At 47.1% G+C, this 16057-nt stretch overlaps 1 protein-coding gene across 3 annotated transcripts; it reads left to right on the forward strand.

Annotated features, from left to right (window-relative positions):
* Positions 1–48: 48 nt before the first annotated feature.
* Positions 49–15768, forward strand: prr12b (proline rich 12b). Of its 3 annotated transcripts, XM_037255754.1 has the most exons (17): positions 49–662; positions 2451–2602; positions 2835–2996; positions 3196–7532; positions 7644–7850; positions 8730–8804; positions 9569–9904; positions 10043–10343; positions 11107–11732; positions 11810–11926; positions 12157–12290; positions 12685–13364; positions 13429–13548; positions 13606–13703; positions 13787–13918; positions 14201–14296; positions 14785–15768. In XM_037255754.1, exons 1-17 carry the CDS (start codon positions 580–582, stop codon positions 14917–14919), a joined length of 7791 nt encoding a protein of 2596 aa, XP_037111649.1. In that variant the 5' UTR covers positions 49–579; the 3' UTR covers positions 14920–15768. The 3 variants fall into 3 exon arrangements, with proteins under 3 accessions (XP_037111649.1, XP_037111647.1, XP_037111648.1); XM_037255752.1 differs by having other exon boundaries at positions 9569–10343; XM_037255753.1 differs by having other exon boundaries at positions 3235–7532; positions 9569–10343.
* The last annotated feature ends 289 nt before the right edge of the window (positions 15769–16057 follow it).

The following is a 16057-nucleotide window of genomic DNA, read 5'->3' on the forward strand; positions in this document are numbered from 1 at the left end:
CATTCTTTTGCACGTTCCAGCATGTGGTTGTCGTTAAAACGGCAGACGAGTGACCATAAAAAAGCGGAGCTTGTTCAGCACAGCCAATTTCTTCCTCAAGGGCCCCCACAATACTACCGAGAGCGCTGCCGTGCGTAACAAATTAATGTGCGTGAGAGAGAGAGAGAGAGAGAGAGAGAACTGGAGGAGGGGGACGGAAGAGAAGAATCGTCTTAAAAATGGCGTCTTGTGAAGAAAAGGGGCCAAAATAGCTTTGGTGTGGTGGGCTTGCGTATTGGAGCTGCTCAGGAACGTGGAGCTGAGCGCGGGAGACAATAGACAGTATGGGGAGGAGGTACTCCTGGCTGCTGTGACCCCCTCCTCCTCCGCCTCCTCCTCCGCTCCTTCTCCTCCTCCTCCCTCCATTCCTCCCAGTCTACAGGCTCGTCAAGCAGAGAAATAAACAGAAGCGAGCGCAAAGAGAAGGAAGAGAGGACATTCCTCCCCTCCCCTGTCTCTCTCTCCCCCCCTACCCACCCCACTCGTACTATCTGCTGCCCATCTTCATCCAGGCAGCATCCTTTTTTTTTTTAATTTTTCATGGAGAGGAATTATCCTGCAGCCGGCTTCGGAGATCTCGGCTCTGGGACGGGATGGAGTTACGACAGATCGGCCAAAGCAAGGTAAGCGAGGTGATGTGGGGGGCGTGGGGGGGGGGGGGGGACCCCTGCATTCAGCCAGGCGGGCTCAATGCACGGTGCTCGCCACTCAGGTACAGTCAGGCGTATTGTCATCAAACTGGGGTAGGGGGTGGGGGCGTCTCTAAAATGCGATGGAAGGTTAATAGTGACAGTACGGGGAATCGGGTTGAGGGGCGGGCGGGGGTGTAAAAAAAGGGGGGGCTTCATTTATTTCAATGGAGACATGTGGAAGAATGACAGATGACATCTGGCTCCATACGCGGGGGCTGCATTGTTATCCATCACCTCTGCAGCTTTGTCTGCCTTAAGACAACACACGCGTGACAGGACAGGAGAGGAGACACTTGAAGCTCCGGGGTGGGGGGGGGGCACGCTTCACGCTTCACTGCTGCTCTCGTCTGGACAACTATTTGCACATATTCAACAGACAAGTGCAAACGGCTCAGGAATACATTTCCTCAGCAAAATTGACGGAGAGAGAGCATTGTTTTCAAATGCCAAAACACCTCCTCCAGTGTTGTACTGCTAAATCGGACGTTTCCCCGATTAGTAAACAATGCTTTGCAATCATGTCACGTGACTGACGAACGTGCCCTCGTTCTGTCGCCGGATTAAGCGTCAGCTAATTAGATGCAATGCCTTCCTTCCGCAAGTTGCGTTTCGTCGCCCGGCAAGTTGTCGTCGGTGGCTTACTTGGCTGATTGTGCACACATGTTCGTGAGCGTGTGCCAATGCAGCACGCTGACAGCCTCCACGCATTCTTCCAGTGCTTGCTCCGATCCGAGACCGGAGCCCCGGTTAGCGATCGGGCTAAAGATCTAGCAAACAGTCGTTTTACGTTGACACCATTCAGCACTGAACTACAGTTGCACCCAGCCCAACTTACTTCTCCCGCCAATAAATGATTCATTGAGTCGATTTTCTTTCCACGCCAATGCAGCCAGTGTGCTGGAATGAAGCACGCGCGCGCGCGCACGCGCGGCCTGGAAGCCTCACTGAATTCAGTCTAGCTGCTGTTAGCTTCGCTGCTTCACGTTAGCGGTCGCCTTGACAACCTCCAACCATGACCAACCATCGCTCCTCCGTCACATTCTTTGGCGAGCTGTCTGTGGAAAAATGCTGCGTGCATGAGCATTCCATATTTATGCATGTCTGTGATGCAGGATACACTGGCAATGTGAGAGCTAAAAGCAATAAATGGGTTACAGAATTAAATGGAACTTCCCTGCCATTGTTGCAAAAAAAAAAAAAGATCATATTTTGGTTAAGAGATATCAGCACACCAAATTAATAACAAGGAACGTAATACAGTAAAACAAATATGGTACATTATGAGAAATGCATAGCTATTTTTTTTTATCATTTTTTAAAAATAATTTCTGCAATTGCCACGATCGATGACTCATCAAGTGTGAAATTATAACTATGTACAGTAATGTATTTTCATCTACCCATGCCAGTGATTCATACTGGTAGAATAATGAAATACTCCAGCACAGTACATGATAAAACTAAACTACTTTTTTGTGATGTTTTTGTAATGTCAAATGCTCCCTGACTCAATATTTGGGGAAACATCGGTGAAGTTATTATAGATTTAGCATTAGTAGGATGATTACCTGGCCAACCGCCCAAATGAGGACAAGTAGTTAAAAAAATGAATTAATAAAACAATGTGTCAACATTGCACAGGTATGGTTGAGTTGAATTATTATTACATGACTTTTCCCCTCCCATGTATTTTCTAAAAGAACTTGATCACGTTTTCAGCTTCATGTACGGGAGTGCCGGCTCATCACACCCCGACTCCGAGCTGCTCCACCGGCAAGCCTATGGTACCCCACACCCCCTCCAGAGTTATGCAACCAATCACCACCCGGGAGGCTCCAGACAGGGTGGGGCCTGGGGTGGACGCACATTGGGTAAGGAAAAAGATAGCATGAATTTAAAAAAAGTTTTGACAATAAAGATCGAGCCAACTGATCAATCCACTTTTGGAAAGACAGTGGCATGTGGTGATTACAGTTTTGAATCCCCCCCCCCCCCCTCTTTGATTCACATTTTGTTAAATAATGTATATTAATATCTGACTTAAAATATGAAATGTTTGATGAAATTCAAATTGAAAACATGACATGTGCGCTTTGTTGCCAGGCCTTTCAGGTCTGTTTGACGCCAGTCTCCACCACTCGGGCCCCTCGGGTCCCGATCCATCCGTCATGAATCTGATTTCAGCTTTAGATTCCCGTGGTCCACAGCCCCCACCCTCTGCTTCTTCCCTTCTCACGCAATTTCGCACTCCCTCTTGGCAGACTGGTAAGTGTCAGCATGTTAGGGGAATCCTAGTTTAATGGAAACACAAGTGAAATCCTGCAGGATTGTAAATAACCATTTCAAAAGATGAATCGTCAGTCGTTAAAATGACCCCATTTGAACTTTCCTCAATGTAGTGAATCTCCAAGTGTGACTCGTAATAACTGACCGTATCCATTGAATGTCCATTTGTGTCCTTTAGCCATGCACACACCGGCCCCAACAGAGCTCTTTATTTCAGGAGCTCTTCCGGGTTCCGGCTCCTTCCCCTCCTCATCAGCCCTTTCCGCATACCAGCATCCTGGCTCTTTTTCTGGACGCTCCTTCACTCCTTCATTATCCCTCCAGGACACCCCCACCTTTAGTCCAAGTTCCAATGGTTTGTTGTCCCCTCACGATCCCCTGCTGCACATTAAAACCTCCTCCCAGTCCAGCTTGGGATTTGATCGCCTGCTGTCTTCCCAGAGTAGCGCCTACCGGAGCTCGCAGGAGCTAGCGCCAATGGCGCAAAACCATGCCCCGCCCAACTCCTCCAGTTGCCACCTGCCCCCTCCCCAGTTTAACCTTCTGTCGTCCCAACTTCACAACCAGTCCTCTCAGCTCTATAATGCCTCCATGTTTTCATCTACTCCAGCCCTGATACCCTCAGCCCCTCCACAGCCACTTCCTCCACACGAGAGTGCAATTCCCCGTCAAGATACCGTTATAAAACATTACCAACGTTCCTCCCCAGCTCATTCCACTCCACTCCCACTCCAGCGATATCTCAGTTGCGGCGGCTCAATGGGCTTTCAGCAAATGCCCAGCCAACACCGTCATGCCGGTATGTCCTGTAGTTCCTTAGAGGAGCACAGTCCACCATCAGATCCCAAACCCTCATTACAGTCCGAGTCACAACCGTATCAACCCAATATTCAAACACCCTACACCTCTTCTTCCTCCAGCTTGGCCTCCTCCTCCTTATCTGGGTCGAAAGAAAACAAGAGCTCCACAAGTGGCAACTCATCAAATTCAACATCATCCTCGTCGCGAACCTCACAGACCCCGCCGACGGCTTCGTCCAGCACCTCTTCGTCATCTTCAAACCCCAAAACAAGCACCGGCACCTTGTCCGCTCCCTCTCGTCAGCAGCCCCCACCTCAACCGGTACCGGTACCGCCTCCTTTGCCGGTGGTGTCATCAGCCCAGTCAGCTCCCAAAGCCCGCCTCTCAGCTTACGGTTCTCCACCAGGGTCTAAATCTAGCACAAGTCTACCGGGCCAGACCCCTCCCCATCAACAAGCCCAGTCATACTCTCCTAACCAGCCAGCATCGACTCACATGTCTCAGTCCTGCGCTAGCTTTGGTTCCCCGAATCCAAGAGACATCAGTTCTGGAGCAGGAGGGAACGGAGGGAAGGCTTACACTGATTTAGGCTCAGGCGGACGCTCATTCTCAGCAGAAATTGTCTTTGGGGACTCAAGCTTTAGTTCAGCTTCTCACAGAAGAGCAGAAAGTCCTTCTTTAGGGTATGGAAATGCTGCGGGATCAACAGGAAGTGGGGCATCTGGAGTTCCCTCACTTGATACTGGACTTGGATCCGCAGGTTCCGGAAGCGCCAGTGCTGCCAGTGGAGGCAGCAACTCGTACCACTTGAACGAGTCCAGTCCCGCACCTTCTATCGGTTCTACTGTGCCCCACCCCGGCTTGCACTCTCCTGCTTCTGCACGACCCGCACAATCCCCTGGAAGTTCAGGAGCCAGCAAATACCTCCCCTCCATGCTCTCACCCACATTCCTGGCATCGTCCCATCACATGAACGAAACACACCAACAGCCCTACCACTCAACTCCGCCCAAACCAAAAACACAGAGCAACATGCTTGGGGGCGAGCGCTCCCAAGAGGAGGAAGATGACGATTTCCTCATCCAGCAATTACTCCACACGCAAAGTTCAACTTCTCATTCTGCACAGCATCATCAAGCGTCTTTGCACAGATCCCAACTCCCATTATCCGAAGAGGCAGACGCTAAGGGAGTGACTTATGACATGAACAAGATCTCCGAGGAGCGTTACCACCTTCACAGTGTCATTCGTACAAATAGCGCTGGCACTCCGGACCCCGAAACATCTATTAGTGAAGTAACGAGTGGGTTGAGTAGTCAATTGGAAATATCACCGAAGAAGCAACAACAGACCAAGTCTGACTTACCGATATCGAAATCCACTTCCGAAGGGGTCACAGACTCTCTTTCCCATACGAACCACTCGCATCAATCAGAGCACGACTCCCTGGGTTCTGTTGGTCATTACGCAAGAGGGGACCCCTACACGCAGCACCCACATTCCCACCATATCTCCCACCTGTCACCCCATTCTCAAAGCCAACAACAGCTCTCTCAGCAAAATCATCCTCACTCGCATCCTCACATGGAGTTAAAAAAGGCTTCAGATGGGACAGATAGTTCCTACTTGTGCAATACAACAGATGTGCGACAAAATCAGGCTTCGCACCAGATGATGAACTCGCCGCCGGATTGTCCTCAGCAAACTCAGATGCTGCATTCTGTCATGTCGCGGACTAAAATGGACCCCCAGCAAGCACAGCAGCAACATGCCTTAAGTCAGCAAGATATGATGGGATCATCTCGTGGAGCAGGGCTGGCAGGGGTGGATTCCCATACGCAGAATCAGTCCTCGCAGTTGCAACTCCAGCTACAGAATCAGACTTTGGATACACGCTATAGCCTGGGAGCACCGAGAGAGCAAAGCCGAATCAACCAGAACGCCACGCTCGATATGATGGACCAGCGTCTTTCGCAGTCAAGGAGCAGAGATGGTGGAGGAGGCTCTCTGTCTTTAGATAGACACGGCATCAGGATTGGTGCAGAAGGCGACGTTGTTGCTGGGGAAAGACATAGACAACAGCACAGTCTGTCATCCCACCACCAAACAGAGCTTCATGGCTTCCTGTCGGAACCAGACATGGGTTTAGCCAGCACCTCCCATTTCCACCATGTCAACCCATCTCAGAGCCACGCACAGCATCAACACCAAGCGCACAGTCACCATCAACTTTCCCATTTAGCTCATCCGCAGGCACATCGGATGGCAGCAAACGTAGGAACCCCCCAACAACTCCAACAGTCCCAACCCAGAGAGCCGGAAAACCATCTGTCGCACACCCAGATGGAGCCGCTTAAGCAACATCAGTATGACACCGTGAGCCCTGGTGGAAAAACAAGACTGAATCCAAATCAGCAACAGGAGCAGTTTACGTCTTTAACGTCAATCTGCTTCTCAGACTCGCTCTTAAATGATGAAGACAGGACTTTCTTTCCAGGAATGGATGACATGTTTTGCTCAGCAAACTATAAGTCCAGTTGCGCTGGAAATTCAGTGACGGGACAGACTTCTCAAGAGGACGTTACCCAAGCTCGTGGGCAAGAGGGCATGGATGTCCTAAAAACAGGAGATGGTGGACAACGTTACGGTCTGGTCGATCATCACGGAGATCAAGGCTACGGACAATATTGTCACGGTCTCTCCGGATCCGGGAATACAAATCTGAATTTAGACCTTGACTCGATGAAGACCCACGATCTGCCCTCAACTGTGAATACCGATCAACTGGGCCTTATACAGACACAGACCCCTGCTATGGGATTGAATCCATCCGCTCAAGATAAAATGACCGGATCTGTGGAAGCCGTCGGAGGTTCGAGCAATCCTGGTATGACCTCGGCGATTTTTTGTTCATCCCGACCTAAGAAAATGCTCAAAACCAGCAGCTCCTTTCATTTGCTGAAACAGCGGCGCGAGCCCCAAACTCTTACAAAGAAAAATTACGCGCAAGAGTACGAATTTGAAGACGATGAAGATAAAGCCGACGGTCCGGCTGATATACGTCTAAACAGTCGACGCCTTCCCGATCTTCTCCCTGACTTGGTTTCTAGTTGTCGAAAGTCTAGCGGTACACCCGGAGTCGGCGGGCTCAGTCCACTGATGACCGACATGGACTTCTGCCACCCGTCCACTTATTCTTCCCTCGGGCATTCTCAAGCACTCCTCCCCCAGGACGGCCCAAAGAAAAGAGGGAGGAAACCGACCAAACCCAAACGTGAAGGCCCTCCTCGCCCTAGAGGAAGACCACGGATACGCCCTCTTCCGGAGCCTTCTTACTGCCGAGGCCTGATGGGATCAGCGGCCGGAGAAAGTCGACGGGGTCGCGGGAGGGGGAGAGGTCGAGGTAGGAGGGAGGAAGGACACGTGGAAATTCATCAAGATATGAATAAAGCACGCAACCTCCCGTATCAGCATCAACAGCAGCAGCAGCAGCAGCAGCAGCACTTCAGCCACGCGCAGCATCTCCAACAGCATCCACACGAACAACATCACGGACAACAGCTGGACCACCACCATATATCGCAACATCTTTTGCATCATCACGTGCCCCCCTCCCACCACCCGATACATCACCAACAACAGCAACACAATTACCAACAACAGATGCAGCAACCGGCCCAACAGCTGCAACAAGATCCAGGCAGCCCTGTCAAGGTATAGTGAAAATCATATCTTGGATCTTAGGAACCATGACGTGCCAAATAAGACCAAATCCTTTTCCATTAGATGTCTGATTTGAAGTTCTGTCGGGGATGTGTCTTCCAGGTCGCTCTCCTGGGTTCTGCCATGCCCCCATCACAATCGTTGCTGAGGACCGATTCACTGTCCAGCACCGATCCAGCTCTGTCTGACGGATCCATGGGGTCAGCGCCATCACTGGGCCCCAGTCCTGGACCCAGTGCCAATATCGACAACAGCAGAAATGAAATAAATCAGACGCGGGACAAGATGCATCATGAGAATTCTGGAGAGGTATCTACATCAACGCCAATTCAATGCATTTTTCCTAGCCATTGATTGATTGTCTGAAAAGATCATGTGAATGACGACAATACGGGTTTTACTATGCAGATTGGAATGGACTGGCTCTGTGCAATGTGTGACCAAAGCTGAGAGTTTCTCATCTCCTCTGTCAAATTATTCACAACAGCTTGAGGGCGAATCAGGCGGCTTTTTCGCAGAGGAGTGGCAAAATGACAAAAAAAAAAAAAAAAAAAAAGCGGGCTATGGTTTGAAAAAAAAGTGGCTAAACAGTGATTTTATTTTTTTTTCTTCTATTAAAAATGAAGACCTGAGAATCAGAAATATTTGATGCGTACTAAAAAGCATGAATTTCCTATATGTTCTCAGTTCATTCACTATGTAATAAATGATAGGCCCTTTTTTTATATGCTATAAAATAGCTAGCGGTCACGTTGTGTAATTTAATTCGAGAAATAAAATAGTCTGATTAAAAAATGTCTCGCTATTCTGGTCTGGGGATATAATGTGGCATTGCGATTTAAATAGGGATTTATCTCTTTTACAGTTTGAACATTAAATGTGTGATCTATATTTTGGCTGCAAGAAAGCACCTTCTGTCCAACTCCTTTACAGTTATGTGATTGTATTTGGAGATCTGCTCTCATTGTGACGACTTGGTAACCATGGTTATACTGCTGATTTTTTTTTTTTTGTAGGTGCTGCTTTGGAGGGTTGGAGGGTTCCCCCCCCCAAATCTGTAGTCCTGCAATTTTAGAATGATAGAGCACAACCTTAACAATTGACTAGTGAAGCATCTAGTGATTGTAGTGCATATTTTGCCACCAAACATTGACATTTTTTGTTCTTATTTTTCTGATTACAACACAGATTACGTGGAAGAAAGAAATGGAAGATCCGTTGAACCCCGAAGCCTGGGGCGCTATGCAGAAACTCTCCAATTCTGTAAGTTGCATTGCATGAAGACACGCAAATGATTAGGTAAAGCTTTGAAAACAGCATGCATTGCGTGTTTGGGAAATTGTGCCATCAGTGACTTTAGATTGGAAAAGGAAGAAGACAAATGTGCAACATTCTGTGCTCTTTTCTGATCATCGGATTTGGGGGGAAAAGGAAGGTTTGAGCTGACTGACAGCCAGTTCTCTCTGACTGACAAAAGAGAGGAGAGAGATCACTGTTACCAGGGCAGCCATTGCCATGGTTACTGTCTTTTTTTTCTTCAAGTGCAGGATCCATGCTGCCACCTGCTGTCTCTCAAGCCTTACTACCAATAAGGCAACAAACTGAATGTTCTTCCTTGATTTCATTTACATTTGAATGATAAAATTGGGACAGCTTAAAATATGTTTATGGACATTTTTGAAACAGTGGCAATGATGAGGATCCATGTGTTCAGTCACTATCAAGAATGGGTAGGGGAATTATTTTGTTTCGTTTTCTTAAAAGATTTTTTTTCTGAATGGAATAAATATATATATATATTTTTTCGTCTTGTTAGCACCTAAAAGCATGCTCCTCCACTATATGTCCAAAGTCGTTGTTTGAGGCTGAATATAAGACTTTGACTGGTAGGTGCAGTCTTGGAGAAAGAGAAAAAAAAAATTGTACTGAGGTGGTGTTGCGCATAGAAGCATTGTTAATAATGACTTCTCATAAAAGATACACTATTCTTGCTCTTGAAGTCATTTCATCTCTATTCTTTTTTTCAGGTGGACGAGAAAGCATTTGACTTTAAACCTGGCTTTATGTCATCTTTTTTGGACTTCTTGAAGACGGGCAAAAAACAGCCAGGCCTCCAACTGGTAGATGACAGGTGTGAAGAGGAAAGCATGGACACGTGTTCCTCTCTGAAAGGTGGGATCCGACCCATAACTCCCACACCGCCACTATCGCCGCCGCCGCAGCAGCCGTTCGGCGAGGAGCGGGGAGGCGAGGGGGTGGACTTAGCTCTCAGTAGTTGCCCCAGTCCTTGTAAACCTCTGGATGACGAACTGAAAGAGAACCTGGAGGCCCTGCCGTCGTTCTCCTCTGACGAAGAAGACTCGGTCAGTAAAAACCAAGACTTGCAGAAAAGCATCTCGTCTGCCATCTCCGCCCTTTACGACACTCCTCACTCTCTGGCTGCCGCTATGGCCTCTGCTATGGTGAAAGTACCTTCGACTATCTCTCCCCCAACCCCGCAGGAGCCCGCGCTCAGCCCCTTGCCTCCCGCCATTCCTCCCCTGGTCACCGCTATGGCTAACGGTGAAGGGGGAATGCTCACGTACAATCAACTTCACGCTCCAGAGGAGAACCATTTCGTCTCCTCGCAGTCCAACAGAGAAGAGGAAGAGGAGAGCCAAAGTGAGACAACAGGAGAACACAGGGAGGAGGAAGAAGGGGGAGGAGGGAAAACTACCACCGAGGAAGCTCTGGAAGAGCTGAAGGTGAAGAAAGAGGACAGAGCATCTGAAAGACAGAGGTCAGAGGCTTCCAAAGTTGAAGGTAATACCGTCGTCTTGACTTTCTTCTCGTCGATGTTTAACAGAAGGAAAATGTCAATCCTTAGATGATTCTGGACTCGCTTGTAGGACTAAATCTAATTTGGAGCGTAATTGGTTCTCTTTGTTCAAAAATGACATGGTCATCTGCTCTCAAAGCATTTTGGCTTAGCAGGTGGCGGAACATTCACCAGGGTTGGAAATGCTTTGTCAGCTTTGCCAAAAACGTTCATCACTGATGAGGACAACCCTCAGAAGCAGATCATTAAGATCATCTGCCAAGTCACTTGCTACTGACCATGTGTCCACGCTGTTGTACAAAGGGAGTTGGAAATTGGGTTCAAGGGATTCACTTATTTACAGAAGGACAACATGACAATAGCAAGTCCTTTTTACTGCCACCTTAAAAAGCTTATTCTTTTTTTATAGTCATATAATTTCTTTTTTAATTTTTAGATTAATATATCTTATCCCCCCCCTACCAATTCCACATCCCAATTTTTATCTTCCCCCCCTTTTTTATGGAATATTTAATATGGCTCTTTTGGGTTTCAGCAGCACCAAAGTATTTCTTTTCTTCCAATGAATTTCAATGAGCATCAATGATATGCGGATTTACTCCTCAAATAATTGATATCAAAATGTATAGTCCAGCCCAACAAAGTAAAACCCACCAGATGGGTCGGTGGCGTGCCTTTCATTCCGCATTCTCTAGCTGAAGGTGAAGCTGATCCCCCCCCCCCCCCTTCCTCTTTCCTGTGTTCCAGAATCCTCATCAGGCCCGTCGCTGGCTCCGGCTCCACTGTCAGCATCAGCCTCTGTTTCTCCTTCACCACCCACCTACTCTTCACCCTCGCCACTCCCTCCCGCGCGTCTGTCTGTCTCCGCAAAGTCCCCGGCGCTGATCCAGCAGGATGAAGAGGTGGATCCTTCTTCTCCTCCCTGTAAACAGCAGCAGGAGCAGCAGCAGGTTTCCTACCAAGCAGCTCCAACTGCGGGCACCTCGCCACCCCCCTCCACCTCCCCTCCCGCCTTCCCATCGCCGCCTCTCTCCAACCTTCCTCAGAGCCACTCCATCGCCCCTCCCTCCACCACACCTCCCCCATCGTGCTCTGACCAGGACCAAGAACCCGAAGCTGGGCAGGCTTCTCCCGCCTCCTCCTCTTCTTCGTCTTCTTCACCATCCGTTTCTTCATCGGCACCTCCGTCCCCACCCACCCCAGAAGAAGCCCCGGCATCCCAGCGACTCACCGCCCTGCACCTGGCCAAGAAACAGGCCGACGCTGCCATCGCAGGGGAAAGCGAGGCGGAAGACAGTGAGAGCGGAGGCGAGGGAATCTTCCGCGAACGGGATGAGTTTGTTATCCGAACAGAGGACATCGGGACACTCAAGGTGAGTTCCTCCTCAGCTCACGGGAAAGGATTAATAACCAGCCATAAATAGCACACGTGGTTTGTTTCCGTCATCAGATGGCTTTGCAGACGGGTCGGGAGCCGCCGCCAATCTGGAGAGTGCAGAAAGCCTTGCTCCAAAAATTCAGCCCGGAGATCAAGGATGGTCAAAGGCAGTTCTGCGCAACCAGTAATGTGAGTTTTCCCCGACACTAAATGCTATTGCATTGTGCTGCACCCAAAAGAGACTTGAAGGAAAAAGAAAATCCAACGAGCACACCAAACAAATCCATGCTCGTGTGATACTGACTTATGTGCATCACCTGTAAATTATTTTCCATTTGAAAATCTTTTAAAGGCGAGAAAGGTAATGGCACCAGTTCAGCCCTTAAGTTTGTTCTTCTTCTGAATGTCTCTTCCCACAGTATCTGGGTTATTTTGGTGACGCTAAAATGCGATACCAGCGTTTGTATGTGAAGTTCCTGGAGAATGTCAACAAGAAAGACTATGTCCGAGTATGTTCCAGAAAGCCATGGCACAGAACTGGTCTGACTTTGAGGTAAGTCAGGTGCTCCGTTTTATATGTCTGTATATCGTATAAAACAATCCAAGTGGAGAATCTGCTATCTGTTTTTTAGCTTGATGAATAAAGGTTGACTCAAACCAAATACATGTTTGATAATGCGGTACTCTTCTTTGCGCTAAAAATTGTGCCACCTAAATGAATTCAAAATGAATGAATGAATGAATAAATAAATAAATAAATAAATAAATAAATAAAAGCTAAATAAATAAATAAAAGCTAAATAAATAAAAGCTAAATAAATACGAAAAATGGGTGGTCAACCTATGAATATGTTCCAAGATTGTGAGCCCCACCGCAGAAGACAATACCACAAATGGTCTCGGTCGGCTCGTTCAGTCCGTTCAGCTTGTTCTTTTCTTCCAAACAGGCGCCAAACGCTCCCAAAACAACTCCCCACCCCACCGCGAGTGGAGAGAGACGACAGGGACAAGGAGAGACCCAAAGAGAAGGAGCTGAAGGACAAGAAAGAGCGGGAGAAAGCGGAGAAGGAGCAAAAGGAACGAGAGCGCAAGGAAAGGTTGGAGAGGGAGAAGAGAGAAAGGCACAGGAAAGAAAAGGAGACTGAGCAAAATGAAGACAACCATAGGGCTAAAGAACAAGACAAAGACAAATGGCAGAGTGAGCAGAGAGAAGAAAAGGACAAGGAGACCACAGAACCCGAGCGGGAACACAAAGAGAGAGAAAAGTGGAGCAGGGAACTGAGAGAGAGGGAGGAACAGGACAGGAAGCGACAAGAGGAAAAGGACAAACAGGGGAAGGATCGCCTTCAAGCCAAAGAGAGAGTTGCCCAAAAGGACAGACACAAAGAGAAAGAAAAGGACTTGGCCAGAGGCATGGCAGCCAGGGAGGTGCTGGAGGTCAGGAGAGGTCAAGTTCAGTGCGTCAAGGAGGAAAGCAGAGGAGTTGACAAGAAGATGGTGCGCCACGCCAGAGGCAAGAGCACACTGGACAAGACGGAGGCTCCTCCCAAGAAGAGGAAGAAGTGGATGAAGGAGTTGCCATCCTCCTCCTCCGAATCGGATTCGTCTCTCCCCAGTGAAGACGAAGGTCGGTATCAGCGGGCAAACATCACCGTGTCAGTGAGCTCAGCCAGAGTTCTTTGTGTTTTCAGGTCCTCTGCGCGTTGGACTAAATAGCCGGGCCATGAGAGAGATGTTTCGGAGCTACGTGGAGATGTTGGTCAGCACGGCGCTGGATCCGGACATGATCCAAGCCCTGGAGGACACCGACGGTGAGAACTGACATACTACAATTGATCCAGGTTTATAAAATATCTTTTGTTTCTTAGATGAGTTATACCTGCCACCCATGAGGAAAATTGACAGTCTGCTGAATGAGCAGAAAAAAAGATTGTTGAGGAGAGTCACCATGAGTGCTCAGCACCAGGTAAGGCAGAAACAGCAGGAGGTGCTTCAAATTGAAGTTACTTACATTTCTTTCCTGCTTTGTTTGTCTCCCTTGCTCACTAGGAGGCTCTTCAAAGCTTTCCTAAAATGACAGCAGACCCGCTGGAATCTGGAAGTGTCAAAGTTCGACTTGGTGGCGAGGGTTACAACCGCAAAACTCTCAACCGTTGCAAGAGGAGCATTCCTAAGCAACAAGTAAGTGCTGCCGCTGCTGCTGCTGTTGCCATGACAACATCATCTTATATGTTCAGGGAAGGATTCTTGGATTTCTTTTGTGTGTGTACATTGAGGATAAAGAGAGACAGAAAGCGTGTTAAATGATGTCAATTTGTTTATTCACATTGTATTCCAAACACCCTTCGACCATTTTTGTGTTACTTTATACACGACCAATATCAAGTCGCAATTTGACTTTGCCTAAAATTCTTATAAAAAAAAAAACAAATCCCTTTTTTTTTTTTTTTAATTCCTTTTTAGGATTTGAAGCTCTCCATGGAAACATGCCGTATCTACAGTCTGTATCATTCCCTTCACCACTACAAGTATCACACCTTTCTCCATTGCAAGAAGGAGGTAAGACTGCTGTTTTGTGCTCAAATACGAAGAGCTAGTCTTTTTAGCCCCATCTCATATAATTCCAGTTGCCCTTTTTCACAAGTTCAAACTGAAACCTTGTTACCATACAAACAGAGTCACAATTTAGTTAAAAAAAAAAAAAAAAGTCTGCGTACAAATCAATTGTTATTTTCTCAAGAAGGAGAAAAATTTCAGTTTCCCAGATATGAACGTGCTTTGGTTCGGGATGTGCGTATCAACTCAAAAACAAAAGCGAAAGGCTTTTGTGCGCATGCTAAGAGTATGTCATTATCTACAGAGTATTGTGCTGAAAAGACCACTACGCCAGAAAGAAGCCATTACTCCAAAACAAACACATTACACTTTGCAAATGCACTATCATTTTGAAAAACATGTCCTGTGGGCTGCAAAACAAAACTTAAAACGCTTCGATAGATAGATGGAATGATAGCAAATCATATGTTGAAAATACGTTTTGTGCGTAGACGGACAGCATCGAGCAGGCTGCAGACGACCCGGGCCAGGAGGAGGTGGTGCAGCAGTGCATGGCCAACCAGAGCTGGCTTGAGAGGCTTTTTAATTCCTTCATGGAGTTGCTCAGCCTCAGTGGCAAAGCCTGAATAACAACATCTGGATGGACCTGCAACATGTCCAGACAGAACTCTGGACAACTCTCACTATGGGCAGAAGAAAACCCCTGTTGATATATTTGAAGAAGGTTTCATTCAAAGATGATTATTTCAAGAAAAGAAAAAAAAAAGACCAGCTAAGAATTTTTTGAAGAGATGTTTGGCGAGAATTCGGTCAGCCAGTAAGCCGCATGGAAATGAATGAAGGCCAAACAAAAGATAAAAACACAGTAGTTGCTCTTGATAACCATGGTTTGTATCATTTATACAATGACATTTTTCAAAAAAAGAAAAGATCATCCTAAAGGGTTTGATGGCTGTAAATAATTTGGGGGATATGTTTTAAATGGGTATAGAAAAAAAAAATGGCCCACCTGGAGTGCTTTCTTCTTTCTTTCAGACCTACACAGATAAAACGAAATGACTATGTAATAGTCTCCTTGTTTCTACCTGCCTCTGTCTGAAAGCGGTTGAGATTCAGGGGTAACGTATTTCAAATAACTTCTATTCTTTTTTTTTTTGGTGTGTGTTTGTTCTTCAAAAGACAACCACAAAGAGGTTTTATTCCAGTTAAAAGAAAAAAATCAACTTTCTTAAAGGAAGTGTGACATGAAATGATCCAAACGCCTAAATGTCCGTTGTTAATGTGCGTCCTTTTTATCTGTTTGTTGTTGATTGATATTTGCCATCATTTGACCTCTCGGAAGGTTATTCTTGCAGAGCATATTGTTATGATGTGTAAATAGTGTACAGCTTCTTCATTCTCCGCTTCCAACTTCTTCTGTACATGAAATTCCTGTATTTGACAAACGTAAATAAAACACTTCGAATGACAGGTAATAATGCTTCGTTATCTCGATGGCTCGGTGTGTTCGGCCGATCTTTTATGCAATTGTTTTTTTAGACACGACCACCTTAAGCTTAACAAATAGCACTGGTCTCTCTAAGCAGGGAATATTGAACACAAACGGTGGAGCAACACATGTAGGCCATTAACGTCCTAATATTCACAGGCATTTATACTTTTATTGTCTGAGAAGAACCACTGCTACATGGGGAGACGCGCCAACAGGTAAATTTCCTCTTTGAATTTTGTGACATGTTTTTCCTTGGTGGTGAGCGCTGACAA

This window comes from Syngnathus acus, chromosome 8 (assembly GCF_901709675.1).
Source record: "Syngnathus acus chromosome 8, fSynAcu1.2, whole genome shotgun sequence".
Taxonomy (NCBI): domain Eukaryota; kingdom Metazoa; phylum Chordata; class Actinopteri; order Syngnathiformes; family Syngnathidae; genus Syngnathus; species Syngnathus acus.

Excerpts from the sequence above, each read along its gene's own strand:
- prr12b (XM_037255752.1), top strand. The coding sequence starts at position 580 with ATGGAGAGGAATTATCCTGCAGCCGGCTTCGGAGATCTCGGCTCTGGG. Across the intron at positions 12,291-12,684 it reads AGAACTGGTCTGACTTTGAG|GCGCCAAACGCTCCCAAAAC; the intron begins GTAAGTCAGGTG and ends TCTTCCAAACAG. Across the intron at positions 13,365-13,428 it reads TCTCCCCAGTGAAGACGAAG|GTCCTCTGCGCGTTGGACTA; the intron begins GTCGGTATCAGC and ends TTGTGTTTTCAG.